The sequence below is a fragment of the Leptonychotes weddellii genome, chromosome 6 (assembly GCF_054177405.1).
Source record: "Leptonychotes weddellii isolate Sample4059 chromosome 6, ASM5417740v2, whole genome shotgun sequence".
NCBI classification, from domain to species: Eukaryota; Metazoa; Chordata; class Mammalia; order Carnivora; family Phocidae; genus Leptonychotes; species Leptonychotes weddellii.
Window position 1 is genome coordinate 34,366,141 of NC_138374.1, and position 22,179 is coordinate 34,388,319.

Consider the following 22,179-nt stretch of genomic DNA (forward strand, 5'->3'; position numbering starts at 1 on the left):
TTACCTACCTTAATGATGCTCACATCGAGTATGTAGAGAAATATCTCACAATAAATCCAACAAATCGTTGGGTGTACAAAGGCCAATGGGATTAAAAAAAAGTGAAATTCTTTTAGTAGGTTTGGGGTTGGGGGAAGTGCCTACGACTCTTAATTCTTAAAAAACACCACAGATAACTCTGATGAATATCTTGGTTAAGAAGCATTTCTGGGACTGATTTGGTAACTACTGTGCTGGCATTTAACAAATTTTTTTAATGTTTAATAAATGGTTATTGTTAATATGTGTATTTTATTTTTTTCATACATGGAATCTGCTCATGAAGAAAAGCACCATAATTTATAATTCTGTTTGTTTTCCTGAGACTACTGAACACTGGCCAGAGCATGTGATAACTGAATAACTTTTAATATGAGTGAAATGTCTTGGCAGGAAAAGGGTGACTTTGAGAGAGAACCAGGCAAAGATGCTGTGTGGAGTCTTTCAATAGAATAGCTGAGTGCTTTGGGGAGTGGTCCAAGTTCATAGAGGGAGGGTGGTTCAGTAAAAATGATGTGGAATTTAAAGTAAGCAGCCACATGTGCAGACTCTGGCCACATCATTTGATAGCTACATGTCCTCAGTATATTAATGTTCTTACACCCATATTTATAAAATGTATGTCTCACACTGAAGTCTGACAATAAAAATAAAGTACAGAACAAACACAGGACCTGACACCAGATAGGTGTCAATTAATGCTGATGTTCTTCCTTTGTTCCAAGCAAGAAAGGTTATGTTCATTCTCAAAGAGATGGCATTTTCAGAGAAGAAACCCCAACTCACCTGGAACTTGGTCATTTCCTCCTCTCAGGAAGGACAGAATCCTGGAAAAGTAGAGTTAGAGAAAGAGAAAAAGCCATGAATATCAAGTCCACCTTGCAGGATACAGAGTAGCCAGTCCAGCAAGACTGTAGGAAAAAAGTTACTCTGCTCCTGCTACTAACCCCTTTTCAGTCAACCCTTCACACGCTCTCCTGAGATGCCTTCCTAGTCTCCCCCAGGCTGCACCTTCCTCGCCTCTCTCCACAGGGTTTTGGATTAAACAGTCCAAGCCTCCCCGCCAGACTCATGAGGGTGAATAAATTCCGCTGCCCCCAGCAACACTAAGATGTGTCAATTTCCTCAGGGTTTCTGATTTCTGCCCTAAAGTTCGAGAAAGACCAGTAGGAGCTCTCAGCTTGGATGCTTTGCCTCAGAATGGATTTCGACTCCCTGAGGTGCCTTCCCTGACCTGCCTCATTTCTGGGGTGGGAGGACAGTGTTGTGGGGACAGAAACCTCGGTCCCTCAAAGAGGCCCCTCTAGGTCGCCTAACGTCCACCGAAAACCGTGGAATAAGGCCAGTCACCGGCACAGAAATGGCCGGTGCGACCAACTACGAAGCCTCCAGGCCGGCCAAAGCCAGAGCTCAGCCGGGCGAAGGATGGATCCCTCGGAGCCGCAGCCACTTCTGCGCTGGGGGCGCTTAGACTCAGGTGATCACAGTCAGGTCCGGCGGACAGAGCGGCGGTCGCGACGCTCGGACGCACGTGCGACCCCGGGCCGCACCTCCTGCAGGTCGCGCGCCCTCCCACTGCAGCCCAACCAGGTTTCCGGATCTCAGCGGCCCTGCACCTCCCCCGAGGCACTCCCACATCCCAACCACCAGACGCCTCCCTGCCCGCGGCGCTGGCTCTCCTGTCCCGCGCGTCTCACCTCCCACGTGGAATACGATACCTGGAAAAGCAGGACTCCCGACACTGACCCGCACCCGCTCCTACGGGCTCGGAACTACAAGTCCCAGAAAGCTGGGGGATGGCCACGCCCATTTCCGACGCACGCTTCCGGCGCTGGTCCGGGCTTGGCGGGCTGTGACGCCGAGGGTTGTTGCTTTACGCTGGCGTCTGCTTGTTCGCTGTTCTTTGAGGTTAGAGGCTAATTTGTTCAAGTTCCCTTACTTTTTTTTGTTGCTGTTGTTAAACAAACGCGTAAGAATTATTTTAGGAATACTCATTAAAGGGTTTTTTATTTTGCTGAAGTCCTACTGGCGTGAAAAGAACGTAAATATCAGCTCTAATTTTGTCTTTGCCTTAAACGAATATATGCTACTCAGCATCACCAGTTCGGCTCCAGAGTTCATGCATTTGGCAAACATGAGGGCCTGCTATGTTCCAGGAACTTAAAAATCACTGTGGATATTAAATTTTTATTTATTTATTTATTTATTTTTAAGATTTTATTTATTTGACAGAGACACAGCGAGAGAGGGAACACAAGCAGGGGGAGAGGGAGAGGGAGAAGCAAGCTTCCTGCTGAGCAGGGAGCCCGATTCGGGCTGGATCCCAGGACTCTGGGATCATGACCTGAGCCGAAGGCAGACGCTTAACGACTGAGCCACCCGGGCGCCCTGGATATTAAATTTTAGTGGGACAAAGAAGCAATACTTGTTTATACATAAATGGTATAGTGTGTTATAAAGTGATATGTGTTACAGCCGAGTTGGAGGATTAAGGGGTGTTGGTGTGTGTTGAGATATGCTTTGCAGTTTTATTTTTTTAAGATTTTATTTATTAGAGCACAAGCAGGAGGAGCAGCAGGCAGAGGGAGAAGCAGGCTTCCCACTGAGCAGAGAGCCTGATCTGGGATTCCATCCCAGGACCCTGGGATCATGACCTGAGCCGGAGGCAGACAGTTAACCGACTGAGCCACCCAGGCACCGCTGCTTTGCAGTTTTAAATAGGGGTTATTGGAGCAAAGATACTGAGATGAAGTAATCAGTCTCGCGACATTCAGAACTCTTTCTTAAATGTACACAGGCAACTATTTATGCACACACATACTTTTTAAACAACATGGGGTCATGCCATATATATGGGCCTACAGTTTGCTTTTAAAAATACAATAGTACTTACTGTGTATCATAAATTTACCAGAGAAGGGGCGCCTGGGTGGCTTCAGTTGGTTAAGCCTCTGCCTTCAGCTCAGGTCATGATCCCAGGATCCTGGGATTGGAGCTCGGCATCGGGCTCCCTGCTTAGAAGAGAGCCTGCTTCTCCCTCTCCCTCTGCCTGCTTCTCTGCCTCCTTGTTCTCTCTCTCTCTGTCAAATAAATAAATAAAATCTTAAAAAAAAAAACAATAAATTTACCAGAGAAACAAACCCTGCCCCCTTGAGACCCTTTTAATTATTACAGCCTTCAAGGGGAGAGCAACAAAATTCTCCCAGGCTGCTCCTTCATTACCTTCACCCCTTCCTGAGGGGCACAAGGCCACTCCCAACTCTCCCCAGGACCTTCCCTTCAGATTTATTTTGGGAGTTAACTGTTGCCTGGACCTCTCCTCTGTATCTTCCCCCTTCGTTAGTGTATTAGCTTCCAAATGCTGCTGTAATAAATTACCACAAACCTAGTGACAAAAAACAAAACAAAACAAAAAACAAAAAAACCCCACAAATTTCTTTTCCTACAGTTCTGGAGGTCAGAAGTCTGAAATCAGTTTCACTGGGCTAAAGTCAAGGCATCAGAGCAGCCGGTTCCTTCTGCAGGCTTAGAGAAGGATTTGTTTCCTTGTCTTTCTCAAAGTACATTTGATAGCCTCTATTCCTTGGCTGTGGCTTCTACTTCCATCTTCAAAGTGCTTGACTCCAATCTCTGCTTCTGTCATCACATTACCTTCTCTTGTACTGAGTCTTCTTGTGTTCTTCTATGGACTGATGTGAGGACTTAAATCAGGCCCACCTGGATAATCCAGGATAATTTCCCTACATCATGATCTTTAATCACATTCACAAAGTCCCTTTTGCTGTATGAGGTAACATTCAGTTTCTTCGGATTAGGACAGGGACACATTTGGGTGACCTACCATGTTTGGAGAGGCTCCTCCTCTGAGTTGCTTTCCTACCTTTTGTCTGGGGAACACAAAGTATCAGGGCCCTAGTGCTCTCCCAAATATTCCCTGATCCATTGATTCTGTCACCCTTGCCCTGACTCTCACTTTCTGATGTTCTCAGTTACCTCCTCATCCAATTTAGAGGCCATGGCTCATCACTATGGTTAGTCCTTTGCATATACTGTCAACTCTCTTGCCCATGTCTCACTTGGTTATATTCTGCCGATAAAACACCAAACCTGGTTGAATCCAATTCTCTGCCTGTTCTGTGCTTGCACTTGTGTAGTAGATGTGGCCTGAGAGAAACACATGGCCATGATGATTGGTCTCACTTTCAATTTATGACCACTAAGGTCAAGTGGGCCTTTAATGCTGCCCAGCTATCCTACTACATTTGCTTAGTCCATACATTCTTTTAACAATTTCACAGCTTCTCCTCACTCTTCAAGCCTCTGACAACTCTTTCTCCCATTTCACTCACAGCTGATGACTTTGCTTTCTATGAGAAAAGAGAACTAAGAGAACTATACTGTCCTACAAGTCCACCTGCCCACCTTTCTCCACTGGAATCTGTATGCTCTACTTCCCATTCTGAATGAACAGCCTCAGTTCCTATTTAAGACGACTCTCCATTTGCACCCTGAATTGTATCCCCTTTCTCACACATGAGGGCATTCTTCTCTCTCTTCTGTATTACCAGTTTTTCATTCCATACCGAATCATCAACATACTAATGAATATGCTGTAGTATCTTCTATAAAATATCCCTTTGTCCTTCATCCCATTTCTCAAGCTACTACCCCATTTCTCTGATTCTCTTTATTGCAAAACTCCTTAAAAAATTGTCTTTAAGAGATGTTTCCAATTCCCATTCTCTTGAATCCACTGCAATTAGGTGTTTTTCCCCACCAATCTAATGGAAAAGTCACCATTAGATTTCAATATCCTGTGTTCAAAATCTATAAATGAAAAATGTTTAGAATGGGAGAAATTGACAAATTACTATAAACCTTGGGTATTTTGACACACCTCTTACAGAAAAAAAAAAATCAAGCTAGCAAAAATCTGCTTGGGATATGGAAAATCAGAAAAATACAGTTAAGCCTGATTTAGTAGGTAAATATAGAATAGTAGACCTCCAAAGCAGAAAATAACTGTTTTTTTAAAAAACATGAAAAAGTCACAAAAATCCTATTAAAAATGATAAAATGTCAACAAATTTTACAGAGTTTATATTATATAGTCAACTTGCAGTTATCAAAATGGACTTTAGATGGACTCTCTATAGATGCTAGCCCATGAATCTGCTGTCCACAGGATTTCTGACATCACCTACCAAAGTGCTGAACTTTTTTTCTGTCCATCCAGAGGTTCTCAAATATTACTTCAACAGCAAAAGCTGATCTCCAATCCTGTAAAGAACATGGCAGCCATCTGAGAAAGGCCTGCAGTTGGAAGTAATGCTATTTGGAGTATGTAAACCATCTATTGTGCTTTCATATAAAAACCAATTAGAGCATTGAAATGTATCATTTATGACTCTGATTCCTACTTTCCAAGAACCTAAGACTATATGTTACCTGGATTATTTTGACTTTTATAATGTGCAATGAAGAACTTTATCTTTCTGACACTATCACCATTTTATAGATGTAGAAAACTAAGACAAAATGGAATTTTCCTGAAGTCACTCAACTTGTTATTGGCAAATCCTGTTAAGCCAAGATATTGCCTCTTGTCAGGGCAGTGCTTTTTTTCCTCTAAAAATCCGCCCCCGGGGTAGGATTGGTGTGGATGGAACCATCTAGAAGTCTAGCCTAAAGTTCTAGGGAGAGAGGTAGGGTCAGATGGTTAACAGAAGGATATGGGGACAGACCTGAGACTTATATCCTGACTAACAGGGCAACAGTTGTTCTCAGATTCTGCTGATTGCTTGGAACAGGAAAAGGCCCACTTGGAAGAACATGTTCTTAATGTGGTGAGGAAGAGGAAAGACAAGAATGGCAGCCTGCCCAGATACCAGAGAAAATCCTGGTTCTGTCTATGTCTTTTAACAAATTAAGCAAATATTAGCATATATATGCCAAATACCATACCTTTATCTTACGTATTTTTTCCATACACTTTACTGAGAGGTAGGTAGTGTGACCCCATTTTACAGGTTTTACATTTTAAAAGTTTCAAGAAGCATATTTAGTGTCTCATAATATGTTTTCCAATCTCATAATAAGGGTAGAGTATGGATTCAAATCCAGATTTTGGGTTTTTAAAAAATATTCCAAAGCACATGTTTTTCACAGTTGACTCCCTTTATAATTATCCTGTGTTTCCATGTAATTTTCCCCTTCAAGACTTGGTTTTCTCATTTATGAAAGGGACCCAGTAATCACAGCCCTTTTCAAGGAAACCGCCAGGAAGGCAAAAGGGGTTAAACTGTTCCAGGAACTTTCCAGGGTTCTATATGGTTGAAGATAATTATCACTGAAATGTGGTGCATTGTTCTTAGAAAATGTCAGGAGGTGTTTGTAGGGATGAGTTGAGAGGCCTCAGCAGGGGTTGTTATGGGGACAAAAATATTCACGTTGTGTTCTGCACAGTTTAGAATCCCTGGAGAATGATCCCTGGAGAATTTCCTCCCAGGGTGGTGCTGAGACCTTGGGATGTATGCTGAATGGCATTCTGCTGACAGTGATCAACCTGCCTACAAACATATACCCCATACTCATTCACACAAACTATATACATAAATACAATCTGTACCCCTTCACAAGCATGTTCCCACACAACCATATTCATACACAGCATGTGCTTACACTCTCACCCATTATTGTCCATGAGAGAGTACATTATTATTCTCAAATTTTTTTCAGTTCATATATTTTAAAAACTTTTTATTTTGAAATAATTATAGATTCACAGGAAGTTGGAAAAAATGGAGGTCCCTGTATCCTTCACCTAGTTTCTTCTAATGGCAGTGTCTTAGATTTTGTAATTTTCAGGATATAGATTCTGTAGATGTTTTGTTAAGTACATACTTAAGTAATTTTCTTAGGAAAGATCATAAATGATATTGTTTTTTATTTTCAGTTTTCACATGTTTATTATTTAGTATATAGAAAATTGATTAATTTTTATGTTGATCTTGGACCCAGTGATCTTGCTGAACTTAGTGGTTATCGGAGGGCTTTCTTTTTTAAATGCTTTTTTGACATTGTTCACATAGAGAATAATAATCATCTATAATTAGAGATCATTTTCCTTCTGTATTTCCAATCTGTATCCCCTTTATGTTTTTTCTGACCTATTGCACTAGCTAGCATTTCCGGTACTATGATGCATAAGATGATGAGAGCAGACATCCTTGTTTGTTACTGTCTTAGGGAGAAGGCGTTTGATCTTAACATTAAGTTTGGTGTTACTTTAGGTCTTTATCAATTTGAGGAATTCCTTTCTATTCATAGTTTGCTGAGTGTTGTTATCATGAATAGTTGTTGGATTTTATGAAATGCCTTTTCTTTTTCTTTCCTTTTTTTTAAAAAAGATTTTCTTTATTTGAGAGAGAGAGAGTCTGCATGTGCATGCATGAGTGGGGGGAGGGGCAGAGGGAGAGGAAGAAGCAGACTCCCCGCTGAGCAGGGAGCTGGAGGGATGGGGAGCTCAATCCCAGGACTCTGGATCATGACCTGAGGCAAAGGCAGATGTTTAACTGATTGAGCCACCCAGGTGCCCCTGAAATGCTTTTTCTTATATCAATTTAATGATCTTAGTGTTTTTCTTCTTTAGTATTGATATGGTAGATTATACTAATGGGTTTTCAAATATTGAACCAATATTGGCTGCATATGTGGAATAAATTCCACTTGGCTGAGGTATATAATCCTTTTTATACATTGCTGGATTTGATTTGATAATATTTTCTTGAGGATTTTTACATCTAAATTAATGAGATATTGCTCTGTAGTTTTTGTTTTGTTTTGTTTTGTTTTGATTCACCCTGATTTGGGTTATCAGAGTAATGATGGCCTCATAAAATAAGCTGGGAAATGTTTCCTCTTATTTTTTGGAATAGATAGTATAAAATTTTATGTTAGTTCTTCTTTAAATGTTTGATAGGGGCGCCTGGGTGGCTCAGTCGGTTAAGCGGCTGCCTTCGGCTCAGGTCATGATCCCAGGGTCCTGGGATCGAGTCCCGCATCGGGCTCCCTGCTCTGCGGGGAGCCTGCTTCTCCCTCTCCATCTGCCTGCTTCTTTTCCTACTTGTGCTCTCTCTCTATCTCTCTGTCAAATAAATAAATAAAATCTTAAAAAAAAAAATGTTTGATAGAATTCTCCAGTGAAACAATGTAAACCTGGAGATTTTATCTTAAATTACAAGTTCAGTTTCTTTAATAGTTCTATAACTATTCAGATTGTCTATTTTTGGGCGGGGTAGGTTATGGTTTTCAGGGAATAGGTTCATTGCTTCCAAGTTGTCACATTTATGAATGTAGAGTTGTTAGTAGTATTCCTTCTTGAGCCCTATTTGGGGGACTCACAGTATGGTAAGGAGCCTTTTGCCTAAATAGCGGGACTGAGGCTTATAGGAATGTTTGTATCTGTTTTCCAAGGTAAATGATCTGCTGTGTGGATGATCTAACAGTGCTTTTTTCCCTCTATCTTATTTTAGTCTTGCCCCACCCCTATCCAGTACCCTTTTGCCATCTCTCCTTAGCTGATTCCAACCTGGACCCCAGAGAAAGGCAGTAATGATGTGGCCCCCGAGGCCATTGAGGCCCTGCTAAGCCCTCCTTTCCAGGATGCACTCCATGTTGCGAGAGCCAGGTGCTCTGGGAGGAAGCTTGTGAGGTCTCCATCTGGGGTCTACATTTTCTGCCTGTTGTGGTCTTGGGACCTGGAGGAGCACCAGCCAGGGAGCACCTCAGTCTTTAGGCCTCAGCTGGAAAGCCCTTGGGAGACACACAGAAAGAAAGGTGGAGGGACTTCGATTTACAGATTTCCTCCTGGATGCCCTGTACTGGGCTTAGGGCCCAACGTTCATCCTTGCCTGTTAAAGCACTGGGGAATAGGGGTTATTCCTCACTTGTCTTAAATTGAAGGCACAGAGGATGAGAGAGAAAGGGGCCATGACTTGCGCAAGATTCTGCTGTTGGTAAATGGCAGAGTCAGGATTGAAACTCATTACCTTAGGTATTGCATTGGAAGCACTTTCACTATAGCACATTTACCTGTCACCTCATCTTTTCAGGGGATCAGAGATGCAACAGGCCAGAACAGAGATGAAGAAAGGAACTTTTGTTGGACCCCTTGGGCTCTGCCTCCCAGTCCAGCCTGCTGGGGGAATCAATCTAACATAGAAATAGCAGGCCATGGTGGTGGGTATTGAGGAGGGCACGTTCTGCATGGAGCACTGGGTGTTATGCACAAACAATGAATCATGGAACACTTCATCTAGAACTAATGATGTAATGTATGGGGATTAACATAAGAATAAAAAAAAAAAAAGAAATAGCAGGCCAATTAAGATGGTGGCAGATGCAGGTCCGGTCACAGTGGACTACTAGGAAAGCCGGAGAAATCACTGTTGGAGCTGGAAAAGGGAGGTCAGGGCTTCCATGTGGATTTGAGCCCTTTCCCCAGCCAGGCTGGCTCCTGACTGGAGCAGGGGATCACAGAGCTCCCTCTGTCCAGATCCCTGTGAGTTCTAAGAATGTCTCCACGTCTGTTTCCCAAACTGTCCCCAGGGTATGCTCAAATGATGTATAATCATAGAAATGAAGAGGGTGATGAGGGGGGGTCTCATCCAGCCCTCTTTTCAGACTGGGAATCAAGGCCCAGAGAAAGAAGCGAATTGGTCGAGTGCCTCCAGGCAAGCAGGGAGGGGCAAGGAGGGAAGTTAATCCTGCCCAGTAATAAAGGGCTCTTGGTGCTGCCTCCTAAGGGGGGAGGGGGGAGGGGGAGATGGCCCCAGGGCTGTGGAAACTCATCATTATAGTGTACACGCTGCTAGATGCACCTCAGCATGATTCCTGCACTCACTCATTCAGAAGCGTTCAGCGACTATATTCTATGTACCTCATCACATAAAATGCTGTTTCTCCACATGGCTCCACCAGCACTGGGAGGGAGGGTTTTAGCGGTTTTCAGCTTTATGAATCCTCTCTTCTCCCCCATCAGCCTCTCCATCCTGATTGTTGTTGCTGTACTTCCCACCTTTCTTCAGACTGTATCTGTTGACTTTCTCTAAGATACCGGGCACAACCAACTAAGGGATACTAATGAGTAGCTAACTTAAGGAGCATACCCCAATCCAAGGTTAAATGTATCATAGAGTATCCCTAAAGATCTAGAAATCTTTAAAACCAAAAAAAGGTTCCATTTAGATGTTGTATTAGGATGATAGAAATGTAAAAGAAAAAAGATCTGTGTGGAGCGGGCAGGGTTGGGTTGCCGGATTTAGCAAATGAAAATGTCCAGTTCAATTAGATGAAAATGAAAATGCCAAGCTCAATTAGAATTTCAGATACACAACGAATGACTTTTTTTTTTTTTTTTTTTAGGAGATGTGTGTCCCTTGTAATGTTTGTCTGAAATTCAAATGTTGCTGGGCATCCTGTATTTTATCTGGAAACCCTAGAAGAGTGACATGTTTCCAAGAATGCCTTAAAAGACTCTAAGTGGGTAATTACAATCTGGTAAGCTAGCCCGGCCTTCGGCTTAGCCACCTACCTCAGAGAAAGAGGATACTGAGAATAGCTGCACAGAGCTTCTCAACAGCTCAATTACCAGCTCCTCCTGGCTCACCTTCTCTGTCCTCTGCCTTTCCCTCATCTTCCATGAAAACCCACACCTTCTCCGCTTCAGGCACCAAGAGCCGCTAAAGGCAGGAGTGGTGGAATGAGATTGCTAAGGCAGGGGCCGTGGAATGAGATTGCTAAAGCAGGGGCCGTGGAGTGAGATTGCTTGGGTGTAAATACAGGCTCCGCTACTAGAAAACAAGACACCATGGCCAGGTTTATCAATGTCACTAAGTGCTGATTTCCTCCTCTGTAAAATGAGGCTTGTGAAAGCTGCCCCTCTCAGGCTGTCATGAGAACTGCAGGAAATAAGGCGCGGAAGGCCTGCATCACAGTGCCTTGTAAAAGTTAATTTACCTGTTTTGACATTTAGGGGGTGGCGGTTGCTAGCAGCATGCCCTTGGAGACAGAGGAGCTGTGGGAGGATGTTTGACCTGCTCCAGGAATGTCTGCCTTTGTGCCCTGTTGTGTCCTTGTATCTCTGACTTTTCATTTCTTTTATCTCATTTATTTCTCACAACAGTCCTGGGAAGTAGGGGAGCAGAGATTATTAACTTTTTTGTATGTGAACACACCGAGGCCACATTATTTGGCCTCTCTAAACCTTCCTCATCTGTTAAAAAAAAATGAGAAGCAGGGTGAGATCCTTATAGCAGCAGAGTTTTTTTTTTAATTAATTTTTTAAAGATTTTATTTATTTATTTGAGAGCACACAAGCAGGGGGAACAGCAGAGGGAGAGGGAGAAACAGGCTCTCTGCCGAGCAGAGAGCTCGATGCGGGGCTTGATCCCAGGACCCTGGGATCATGACCTGAGCTGAAGGCAGATGTTTAACTGACTGAGCCACCCAGGCGCCCCTTAAAAAAAATTTTTTTTTTTAAGATTTTATTTATTTATTTGACAGAGAGAGAGAGTGAGCACACAAACAGGGGGAAACAGTGCAGGGAGAGGGAGAAACAGGAGCAGCAGAGTTTTTGAATTTCTCCAAGTCACTCATAAAAATGGACTGAGTCCCTAGGATAGCAGGAGAAACATCCCACTGGACAGTATCTTCAACAAAGCCAAAGTCAGGGTACCCCCACAACCAGAAGAGGTGAGGTCAAAGCACCATGGGGCTTCAGCAGCTGTTCCAAAATAGTGAGAATCCTGGAACCCAGAACACAGAAACTACCACCACATAACACAGTCCCCAAAGAAGAGAACTCCACTCTGAGTGGACTCCTCAGCAGGAAGCTGAGAACACCGTTGAAACTGGGCTAAGGCTCCATAGGCTCCTTCACAAGCTCCAGTTTGTAGGTAAATCCAAAAGATGGCAGGAAACTGAAAAAGCCAGGGCTCTTTGGAGAAGTGGCTGGTTTGTGGCAAAGCATAGTGTAGGCCTCGGACAACTTGTCTGCCAGGGAGCAAGAAACTTCCAAAGAGGGTCCAGGCCTGATTGAAGCGTTCCCCTTTGAGTCAAACAAATTAGGTGTAAAAGAAATCTATGGGACACTTAGAGATATTCAGATTTGGACTGGATATTAGATATAAAAGAATTTGTGGAAAAAATGAAGACTAACCAAATGGGAATAAGCAAAGGCTATTTATTCAAAGCATGCTGTAGCAAGGTAGCTACTATCCCTTGCATTTTGGCAGAGACTCAAAGGCAGTGGAGTGGTAAAGCTTCAGAGCGGAAAAAACGGAAGGCTTTGGGTATGCCCTGATTGCAGGCAATTGGGAAGGGAAACTGGAGGTAGCTAAGTAGAAGAGGGCGTCCTATATGGTTGGTTAGGGGAGTATATTTGGCATTCTCTGATTGGAAGTGGGGACAAAACTAAGGGATACTGTCAGTTATTAACGTCTGACTCTTAGGGGCTGGTTAATAGTTTGGCTGCTTGGGCTGATGGCTAGAGATGATGTTTTGATTTCTTACAAGTCAGTCTACAAGCAGGCTGGCTTCCTGGGCTAGTTATTGTGAATTGTTGCTAGTTGCTATAGATTTTTTTTTTAAGATTTTATTTATTTATTTGACAGAGAGAGACAAAGCAAGAGAAGGAACACAAGCAGGGGGAGTGGGAGAGGGAGAAGCAGGCTTTTCTTGGAGCAGGGAGCCTGATGTGGGGCTCAATCCCAGGACCCTGGACCATGACCTGAGCCGAAGGCAGACGCTTAACGACTTTGACTATCTTTTTTTTGCTTAGTATTGTTTTCAAAGTTTATCAATTATGTAGCATATATCAATACTTTCCTTTTATTGCCAAATATCCCACTGTTTGGATATACCATACTTTTTTATTCATTTGCCAGTTGATGGACTTTTGACTCTTATGAGCAACACTGGTATGCACTCTTATGTACAAGTTTTTGTGTAGATGTATTTCTCATTTCTCTTTGGTAGGTACCTGGGAATGGTATCACCGAGTGATATGATAACTCCATGTTTAAAGTTTTGAGGAACTGCCAAACTGTTTTCCAAAGTGGCCACACCATTTTATCATTCCACCAACAATGAATGAGGATTGTAATTCCCCACATTCTGATGGCTTCTTATCTCATTCAAAGTAAGAGCCAGTGTCCTTGCAGTGGACTAAATGGACCAATATTGTATTAGTCATGGTCTTCCAGAGAAACAGAATGATAGTATATGTGTAATTAATTAATTAATTAATTGGCTCATTTGTTTATAGAGGCTGAGAAGTCCCATGATCTGCCATCTGCAAGCAGGTATAATTCAGTCTGTGTCAGAAGGCCTGAGAACCAGGGGAGCCAATGGCTGAAGGCCTGAGAAGGGAGGGGTGGTGTGCTGGAGGAAGTCCCAGAATCTGAAGGCCTAAGAACCAGAAGCTCCGATGTCTGAGGACAAGAGAAGATGGATGTCTCAGCTCAAGAAGAAAGAGAGAGAATTCATCCTTCCTCCACATTTTTGTTCAACTGGACTCTCAATGGATTGGATGATGCCTGTCCATATTGGTAAAGGTAGATCTTCTTTACTCAGTCTACTGATGCAAATGGTAATGTTTTCTGGAAACATTCTCACAGACACATCCAGAATTAATGTTTTACCAGCTGTCTGGGTGTCCCTTAGCCCAATCAAGTTGACATGTAAAATTAATCATCACAAACATGATCTAGCCTTTATCTGTCTTTGGTGTTCTAACCCCTTGACATTGTACTGTTCCTCAAATAAACCGAGTACACTCTGTAGGGGCTTTGCATCTGCTGTTTTATTTGCCTGAAACTAACTTCCCACAGATACACCCCTTTTTGTTACCTCACTTCCTAAAGACTTCTGCACATATGATCTCTTATCAAAGGGGCCAGTCCTTACAGCTCTAGATTAAATAAGAATCCTCTTCTCACTTCTTTACCCTGATTTTGTTGAATCTCTCTCTTCCAAATGTCCATTTGAATGTAAAATCTTTGAGGGGACAGACATTATTTGTTTGGTTCACTGTGTTAAAGAGAAATTATACTGACACCTTTTGAAACTTGCAAAGAAGACTATTCAAGACTTTATTGCATTGCAATATGGAAGAGAGTTTGTAACTCCCAGTACAAGAGGGACAAGTGGGGATTTATAGCCAACTGACAGGGTGAGGGAATAAATGGAAAAGGACTATGAAGAAATTGGTTAGGTATCAAGATAGGGGGAGGGCAGAATAGGAATTTGGTTAGATATCAGGGGTGGGGGAGGAGGAGCTTGATTGGATTCCAAGGGTGGGGGAATTCTTTTTTTTTTCTTTTTAAAGACTTTATTTACTTGAGATAGAGTGAGCACAAGCCGAGGGACAGAGGGAGAGGGAGAAGCAGGCTCCGCACTGAGCAGGGACCCCGACGCGGGGCTTGATCCCAGGACTCTGGCACCATGACCCCATCCGAAGGTAGACACTTAACTGACTGAGCCACCCAGGCCCCCCTGGGTGGGGGAATTCTTGATGAACTGGCTTAGGAGGATTCTTCGATAAAATTGGACTTACTACGCCAAACACAAGGTCTTATGGAAGAGGATTCAGAGGATCCTGACCAAAGTTTGGTTAAGGAGGGAGTCCTTATCAAGTGCTCTGTCCTTAGCATCTAGAATAGTGAGTGGCATTTAGCAGGGCACTGGTTAATCATTGTTAATTTGGCAAATAAATGCCCCGTTCTGAGAAATAGTCTTCCAAATAAAAAGTCCTAATTGAAAAAAAGAGATACACTTTCCTTACTAAGCTATCCAATTCCTGGAGTTTATAAGTAGTACTTTTTTTTTTTTTTTTTTTGCTAGAAAATAACACATTTAAAAAAATGGATTCAATCTTGTTCCATCTTCTATGTCAGCAAATAGGAAATTTTTAGTGTTTTGGGTGTTCTACTTTTCTAACATGCTTTTTCTTTGCTTAAAATCAAAATGGGATTGCTTGGAAACAAATAAGCAAACGAATCAATCATAAAGAGCTGTCCCAAAGTAACATAAAACATGTCTCATAGATTTGCATGTTTCTAGCATTGGGTGCCAGTCTTGGCTGCATATTAGAATCACGTGGGAGGTTAAAAAAATCCCGATGCCAGGACTACCCAGAGCATTACTCCAGAATCTCTGAAGCTGGGACCAAGGCCCCACTGCTTTTCAAAGCACCCCAAGTGATGCCTAGAAAGGCACAGGATGGAGACGCTGAGACCCTGGACGGAATCCCAGACTACATTTCCCAGAGGCCCCCGCGGCCGCTTCCGTTTCCGGCCTTGCCCGCCTCGGCGGGCGTAGAGCGAGGCTCCTGAAAGCTCGCGGATCTGCGCGGCCAGTACCGTCGTGGGTGGTCGCAGTTTTTCCGCACGCTGAGCCTCGCGGCCCAGCCCGCCCAGCTTGGTCCTGGAAGGCTGCCGCCGGGCTGGGGCCCTGAGACCTGGTGCACCCCTCTTTTCCTCAGGGAGCCGGCCTTGGAAGGAGCCGGCTGAGGAGGGGACGGGCAAATGTGGCCGGGGCCCCACCCCGAGGAGCGGTGCCCTGTCGAGTGACCGCCCGAATATGGCGCCTGACCGGAAGTTTAAAGGCTTGCGCTGAGGCCCAGAGATTGAGTCACCTACGAGACTTTCCACCCGTGTTGGCGAAGGTGCCTGACTGACTCACACCCAGAGCTTGGCCTTGCTGCCGGGCCAGATTCCAGGCAGCCGGCCCTGACCTTAACCACCTTCACGTGTCCACCCACCTTTGTGGGGAGTGGGGAGGGTGGAGGACTGGTCTTGTCCAGCTTGCAGAGAGCAAGTTCTAGCTAGTTTAGGACATGGAGGGACTTCCTCATATTTCCTTTCTTTTTTCCCAGATTGGCTTATTCAGGATTCTTTGCCCTTGCCTGGGAGAACAGTTCAGGAGACAGATGGCCCCAAGACTACCAAGACCCCAAATCCAGGCAAGTTTGATTTCAGCTTTTCCCGAGAAATGGCCACTGTTTCAAAGTGAAGTCGGGTTTATGCTTCTTGCCTGGAAGATGCTCTGCCGTGTATGGACCAAATTAGGTTGCCTGAGCCTGTCCTGGATTGGTGCAGCTTTACAGAGAAAGGAGCCCTCTCCCCACTGTTGTCCCTTCATTTCCTCACTACCCATTACAGAGTTGTTCACTAAATCGATTTTTGCTACCCATGCTTTCTAGAGTGCTAGAAGCTGAAGAATACTTTGTAGTAAAGTATAGCTGTTGCCTGAAAGGGGTTGCCAACTCACAGAAGATGAAAAACAGACTCATTTATCATATAACGACAGAGGCTGAAGTGTCAGTGAATGATACAGTGAGGGGAGTGCCTTTGATGTTCAGGGTCAGAGTCTAAAGGGTGGATGGGTGGTGGTGGTGGTGGTGGTAATCCTTTTAGTTCTTCCTGAAGATTAAATGAAGCTTGCGTAATTGCAGAAGATGGGATGACTAGGGGAAGGCTAGGACATGAGTGAAGCCATCACATCTAAACCAGGAACAAACTGGTCCCAGAGAAATTTGGAAACATTTGGGGTCTAGAATGCCAGGCTGGAGTTTGTTTTTATCCTGGAGAAAACTGGGTTTTGAAGGATTTTGAAAAGTTGACAGGAAGTAATTAGCATTTTGACAGGAAGTAATATATGAGTATTACACAAATTAAGAGTACAGAAAATTTTATTTATTTATTAAAAAAAATTTTTTTTAAATATTTTATTTATTTGACAGAGACACAGCGAGAGAGGGAACACAAGCAGGGGGAGGGGGAGAGGGAGAAGCAGGCTTCCTGTGGTGCAGGGAGCCTGATGTGGGGCTCGATCCCAGGACCCCGGGATCATGACCTGAGCTGAAGGCAGACGCTTAACGACTGAGCCACCCAGGCGCCCCAAGAGTACAGAAAATTTTAAAAATTAAAGGTTACCTGTATTCCTATCACACCAGCAAGTCAAATTATTTCATTTGAAACACTTTCACATATGTATTTTTTAAGTTTACCCATTTTTTTCCTTTTAATTTGTCGTAGCCATTTCTTCCAATTTGCTCCATAGTCTCATTACCATTTTTTATAGTTCCTTTTTATACTGTAGTCAACCAGCCTGGTGACTTTGAACAGGTTCTTTCAACTCTCTGAGCTTTACTACCCTTAATGATAAAATAGATTTACTTTATGAATAGTCATGGTAGAAATTCAGAGAGGTGATGTATAGCCTGGGGCTTAGCACTGTGCCTGGTACATATTAAGTTGCTATTGCTGTGAAAGGCTATTGACAAATATATATTATTTCCCAGTAAATTCTAGGATGAAGCCAGTATCACTTTGCATGTCTTTTTGAGTTTTAGTTCATTTGTTAATTGACAAATCCTTGAACACTTCCGAAATGTGCCAGGCAGTATGTTAGGCTGGTGAGACAGCAGTGACCCAACTGGTCCCTAACCTCCCGGAGCTCACATTATAGATGATACCAACAATAAATCTAATCTTGCCAGGAAGTGAGAAATCCTGTGAAGAAAGTGAAGTGGGTCATGGGATAGACGGTGGTAGAGGATGGGAAAAGAGAAAAGAGAAGAACTTTCTGATGAGGTGACATTTAAGTAAAGACCTACAAAGTGAGAGATGAGCAATGCCACGCGCAGAGGAGGGAGCATGATAGGTGTGTTGGAAGGGCATGAGGAGGGCAGTGTGGTTCAGATGAGGGGCCATGACCTCCCTTTATCCCTGGCTGGATTTTCCAGCTTCTTATCTTTTAATTTTTTGTTCCTGTGTAGCAAGTCTGATTTCTGAGCCTGTCATATATTTTCCCCCTTGATACTTTCATTAACTGTGTTCCACTTCCCTCTGCATAAACAATCTGAAATATCAGAATGTGTTATTTTCCTTTTCTAGTGAGGACTTCCTGGTTCTCTACTTCAGGGTCAAGGGTGTAAACAGTTCCTGGATGAGCAGAATTGGGTTTGATTTTGCAGGGATCACTGACATTTGGGGATGTAGCTGTGGCCTTTACCCAGTTTGAATGGAAACACCTGGATGCCACTCAGCAAGCCCTGTACAGGGATGTGATGCTGGAAAACTACAGGAATCTGGTGTCTGTGGGTAAGGGTGTCTTTTTTTTTTTTTTTTTAAGATTTATTTGAGAGAGAGAGAGAACATGAGGGTGCACTCGAGCAGGGGAGAGGGGCAGAGGGAGAGGGAGAAGCAGACTCCCTACTGAGCAGGGATCCTGACAGGGGGCTTGATCCTAGGACCCCAGGATCATGACCTGAGCTGAAGGCGGACTCTGAACCAACTGAGCCACCCAGGTACCCCGTAAGGATGTCTTTTTAACTCAAAATTGATTTCCTGGGCAACTGTGGGTTTTCACAGGGTATATGGGGTATTTGAAAATCTTAAATGGGAGGTTTTGTTTGTTTGTTTTTAACATGGACTTAGAGGCTGGAGTTAATGCTCATTCTGTCCCTCAGAAAGAGCCATACAGAGTTTAAAATGGTAGCTTTGTGTGCAGTCTAGCCCAGTTCTCTAAATTTTTCCATGTACATGTCTATAACTACATGATTTGGACATCCTGATACCACCCTATAGGCCACCCTGAGATTGAGGTCTGGGATAGCTGCTTTTGCTCATCACCACAGTCACATTCCTTTTCTTTCTGTACTAATAGGACTTCTGTCTTCCAAACCCAAACTAATCACCCAGTTGGAGCAAGGGGCAGAGCCATGGATGGAAGTACAACAGATTCCATCAGATACTTGCTCTGGTGAGTGAGGTGGGAGCCATTTCAAGCAGCAGCTGAATACACTGAATGGTGAGGAGGGGTTCTTGGTCAGAAGGCTCATCTTAGAGGGCCCATGTCTGGGCAGCAGGGCTGGGGCACTTGACACAAGTTTCCTCTTTTTAATGTCATTGTCGTGTCAAATGACTTGCCATTTTTCTCTTCATTCCTGTGGAGAGCTGCTCCCTTCTCGAGGGCCTCAGGTCCATGACCTCTTGCTCTGAAATCCTCAGTCTCTTTATGTGTTTTTTTCCCCTCCCCATTTTCAGGCACTTGTCAGGCTATACTTTGTTTCTGTCTTCTGTCGCATTCTCAATTCCTTTCAAATTCTGTCATGGTTCGCTTCGTAAATGACTGTATATCCCTTTCTAGTTTTAATATCCATTATCTCTAATCATATAGTGACAGTGGCAGATTCCAAGTGTAAGCATAGTTTCCTATCAGATAATTACTATTTTTGGCAAACAAACTGATGGGGAAGCATTTTCTTCCCTGTAGTCTTTTTAAATTTCTCTTCTGTTATGCTTTACTCTTGACTCTCATTTTTTTTTTTTACATATACTTTGCATAAATTTCTGTATGTCACTTTCTTCGTGTCATAATTCATTTCAAAATCTTTGCTTTTTTTTTTTTTTTTAAAGATTTTATTTATTTGACAGAGAGAGACACAGCGAGAGAGGGAACACAAGCAGGGGGGAGTGGGAGAGGGAGAAGCAGGCCTCCCGCGGAGCAGAGAGCCTGATGCGGGGCTTGATCCCAGGACCCTGGGACCATGACCTGAGCTGAAGGCAGACGCTTAACGACTGAGCCACCCAGGTGCCCCTCATTTCAAAATCTTTGAACATGGATGTTTCTCTCACCTAAAATATTTATCCTGCCAATATTCCTTTTTTAAAAAACTCTGTCATTTTGCCTGTATCATCCTCAGAGAAACTTTTATAACTGTATTTCATGGAAAATACCAAGGATACATAATTTGTTTAACCTAGGTTTTTGGCTTTGTTTTGTTTTTTAATGCTTTTCAGTAATTCTTTTTGTTCTTACTACGTTTAACTAAATTTTCCCCTAAATTATTGTGTAGATTCTTTTTTTCCAAAAAGATTTTTTTTTTTTTTTAAAGATTTTATCTATTCATTTGACACAGAGAGAGAGAGAGAGAGCATAAGCAGGGGGAGTGGCAGGCAGGCAGAGGGAGAGGCAGGCTCTGTGCTGAGCAAGGAGCCTGATGTGGGACTCGATCCCAGGACCCTGGGATCATGACCTGAGCCAAAGGCAGACGCTTAACCACTCAGCCACCCAGGCGCCCCTTTCCAAAAAGATTTTATTTATTCATTTGAGAGAGAGAGAGAGTGTCTGCATGAGCAGGGGGCGGGGGGCAGAAGGGCAGAGGGAGAGGGAGAAGCAGACTCCCCGCTGAGCAGGAAGCCTGACTCCCGGGCTGACCCCAGGACTCTGAAATCATGACCTGAGCCCAAGGCAGATTCTTAACTGACTGAGTCATCCAGGCACCCCTGTGTAGATTCTTTATAGGGTAACAACAGTAACTCAGTCTTCCTTATTCTTTGTTCTTTCTGTTTTAATTTTGGTATTTTTTGATATAAGATGTTTAGAATTTAGATGTAGTAAAAGCTAGCAGTGTTTCCTTTGATATTTCTTCCATCCATTTGGAAGGTAATACATCTTTATGCAAAGATTCCACAATAATTCCATGTTTCACACTTCTCCCTCCTTTTTTGCATATTCCACTCTATTGGTTTTTAGAAATGCATATGGTATAAAATTCAGATGGTTCAAATGGTATGCAGCCTTCATATACCTTTCTTAATCATCCAGTTCCTCTCCTCAGAGGCATCTTTATATAAATTTCTTGTGGAAATTTCCAGGTATAATGTATGCTTTGCAAGAATATACATGTATTCCTTTTTTTTTTTTAAGTACATGGTAGTACACTCTTCTGTGTCTTGCTTTTGTCATATCTTGGAAATCATTTCACATAGCTACATCATTTAGAGTGCTGTTTTATTTTTTAATGGCTGTATGGCGTTCCATTTTATGGCTATATTGTAACTTATGTAATCAGTTCCCTATTGGACATAGTAGCTATGAACAGTGATGCAGTGATTATTGTTACACATATCAATTCTCTCAAGTACAAGTAAATATATAAGATAAATTCTAGAACAAGAATTTATACATGAAAGGGTAAGTATATTTTAAAATTTAGTGGATAATACTAGTATGCATACATTTATACTCCTATTGACAACCTATGAGTGCCAGTCTGATCATACCTTGTCAACAGTGTCTTATACTTTTTGATAATTGCCAATCTGATAGCTAAAAACTTTTATTGTAATTTTAATTTGCATTCCTCTTATCAGGAGTGTAGTTGAGGATGGATTTTTTTAAAGTTTTATATTGACTTTTTTTGTATTGTCAACAATACAAAATGGATATGCTTGTCTTTTTGTGTCTTTAATGGGATTGTGTCTAGGATTCTCCCATTTAGCTGGTTATTGGGTTGGGATACATAAATGTTATTATGTAAAGGAAGTATTTAATTCACTTTCATTAAGAAATTACTTTTTTTAAAGTAAGCACGGGCATTGAATTTTATCAAATGCCTTTTCAGCCTGTGTGGAGAGGGTATCTTTCTTTTCCCTTTTGATCTGTTAATATGGTAAATTTTATCTTCAGTTATCTTAATGACTTTGCATTCTTAATAGAACCGTCTTGGTTATGACAGTAAATGATTCTGTTTGCTAATCTTTTATGTAAGTTTTTGCACTGATATTTATAAAAAGTTTATTTACATTTTTCTTTTTTGTCAGGCCATTTTCATTAGGTTTTGATTTCAGTTTTGTAATACCTCTTAAAAATTTTTTTGGATCTTTCCTATTTTCATCCTCTGGTATAGTTTAATTCACATGATAGCTGGTTCCCTGAAAGTTTGGCCCTTGTTTTGTTTTTACTTATTTTTTTATTTTTTATTTATTAAAGATTTTATTTATTTATTTGACAGAGAGAGAGAGAACACAAGCAGGGGGAGATGCAGGCAAAGGGAGAGGGAGATGCAGGCTTCCCACTGAGCAGGGAGCCCAATGTGGGGCTCGACCCCAGGACCCTGAGATCACAACCTGAGCCGAAGGCAGATGCTTAACCAACTGAGCCAGTCAGGCGCCCCGGTTTTTACTTATTTTTAATGGCAGGGAGCAGGGGAGAGGAATTAGGGGGTAGTTATTTGATGATAATCTCTCTTTTATGGTAGCTTGTCCAAGTAGATTTTTGCTCTCTCTC

At 42.7% G+C, this 22,179-nt stretch overlaps 2 protein-coding genes and 1 long non-coding RNA gene across 3 annotated transcripts in view; 2 read left to right on the forward strand and 1 right to left on the reverse strand.

The window, feature by feature from the left end:
* Positions 1-2,131, reverse strand: part of ZNF239 (zinc finger protein 239) — a 19,482-nt gene extending 17,351 nt beyond the window's left edge. The window contains 2 exon segments of the mRNA XM_031039036.2: positions 826-866; positions 1,758-2,131. Of these exon segments, the coding sequence (XP_030894896.2) occupies positions 826-866; positions 1,758-1,849 (133 nt within the window). The 5' untranslated portion in view covers positions 1,850-2,131.
* Positions 1-22,179, forward strand: part of LOC145722177 (uncharacterized) — a 423,749-nt gene that overhangs the window by 89,584 nt on the left and 311,986 nt on the right. The window lies entirely within an intron of this gene.
* The window catches only part of ZNF485 (zinc finger protein 485), a 98,118-nt gene that overhangs the window by 70,894 nt on the left and 5,045 nt on the right, over positions 1-22,179 (forward strand). The window contains exons 6-11 of the mRNA XM_081823896.1: positions 10,465-10,599; positions 13,078-13,240; positions 13,367-13,655; positions 15,977-16,063; positions 18,080-18,206; positions 18,772-18,867. Coding sequence (XP_081680022.1) covers positions 16,031-16,063; positions 18,080-18,206; positions 18,772-18,867 — 256 coding nt within the window. The 5' untranslated portion in view covers positions 10,465-10,599; positions 13,078-13,240; positions 13,367-13,655; positions 15,977-16,030. The remainder of the gene's footprint in view (positions 1-10,464; positions 10,600-13,077; positions 13,241-13,366; positions 13,656-15,976; positions 16,064-18,079; positions 18,207-18,771; positions 18,868-22,179) is intronic.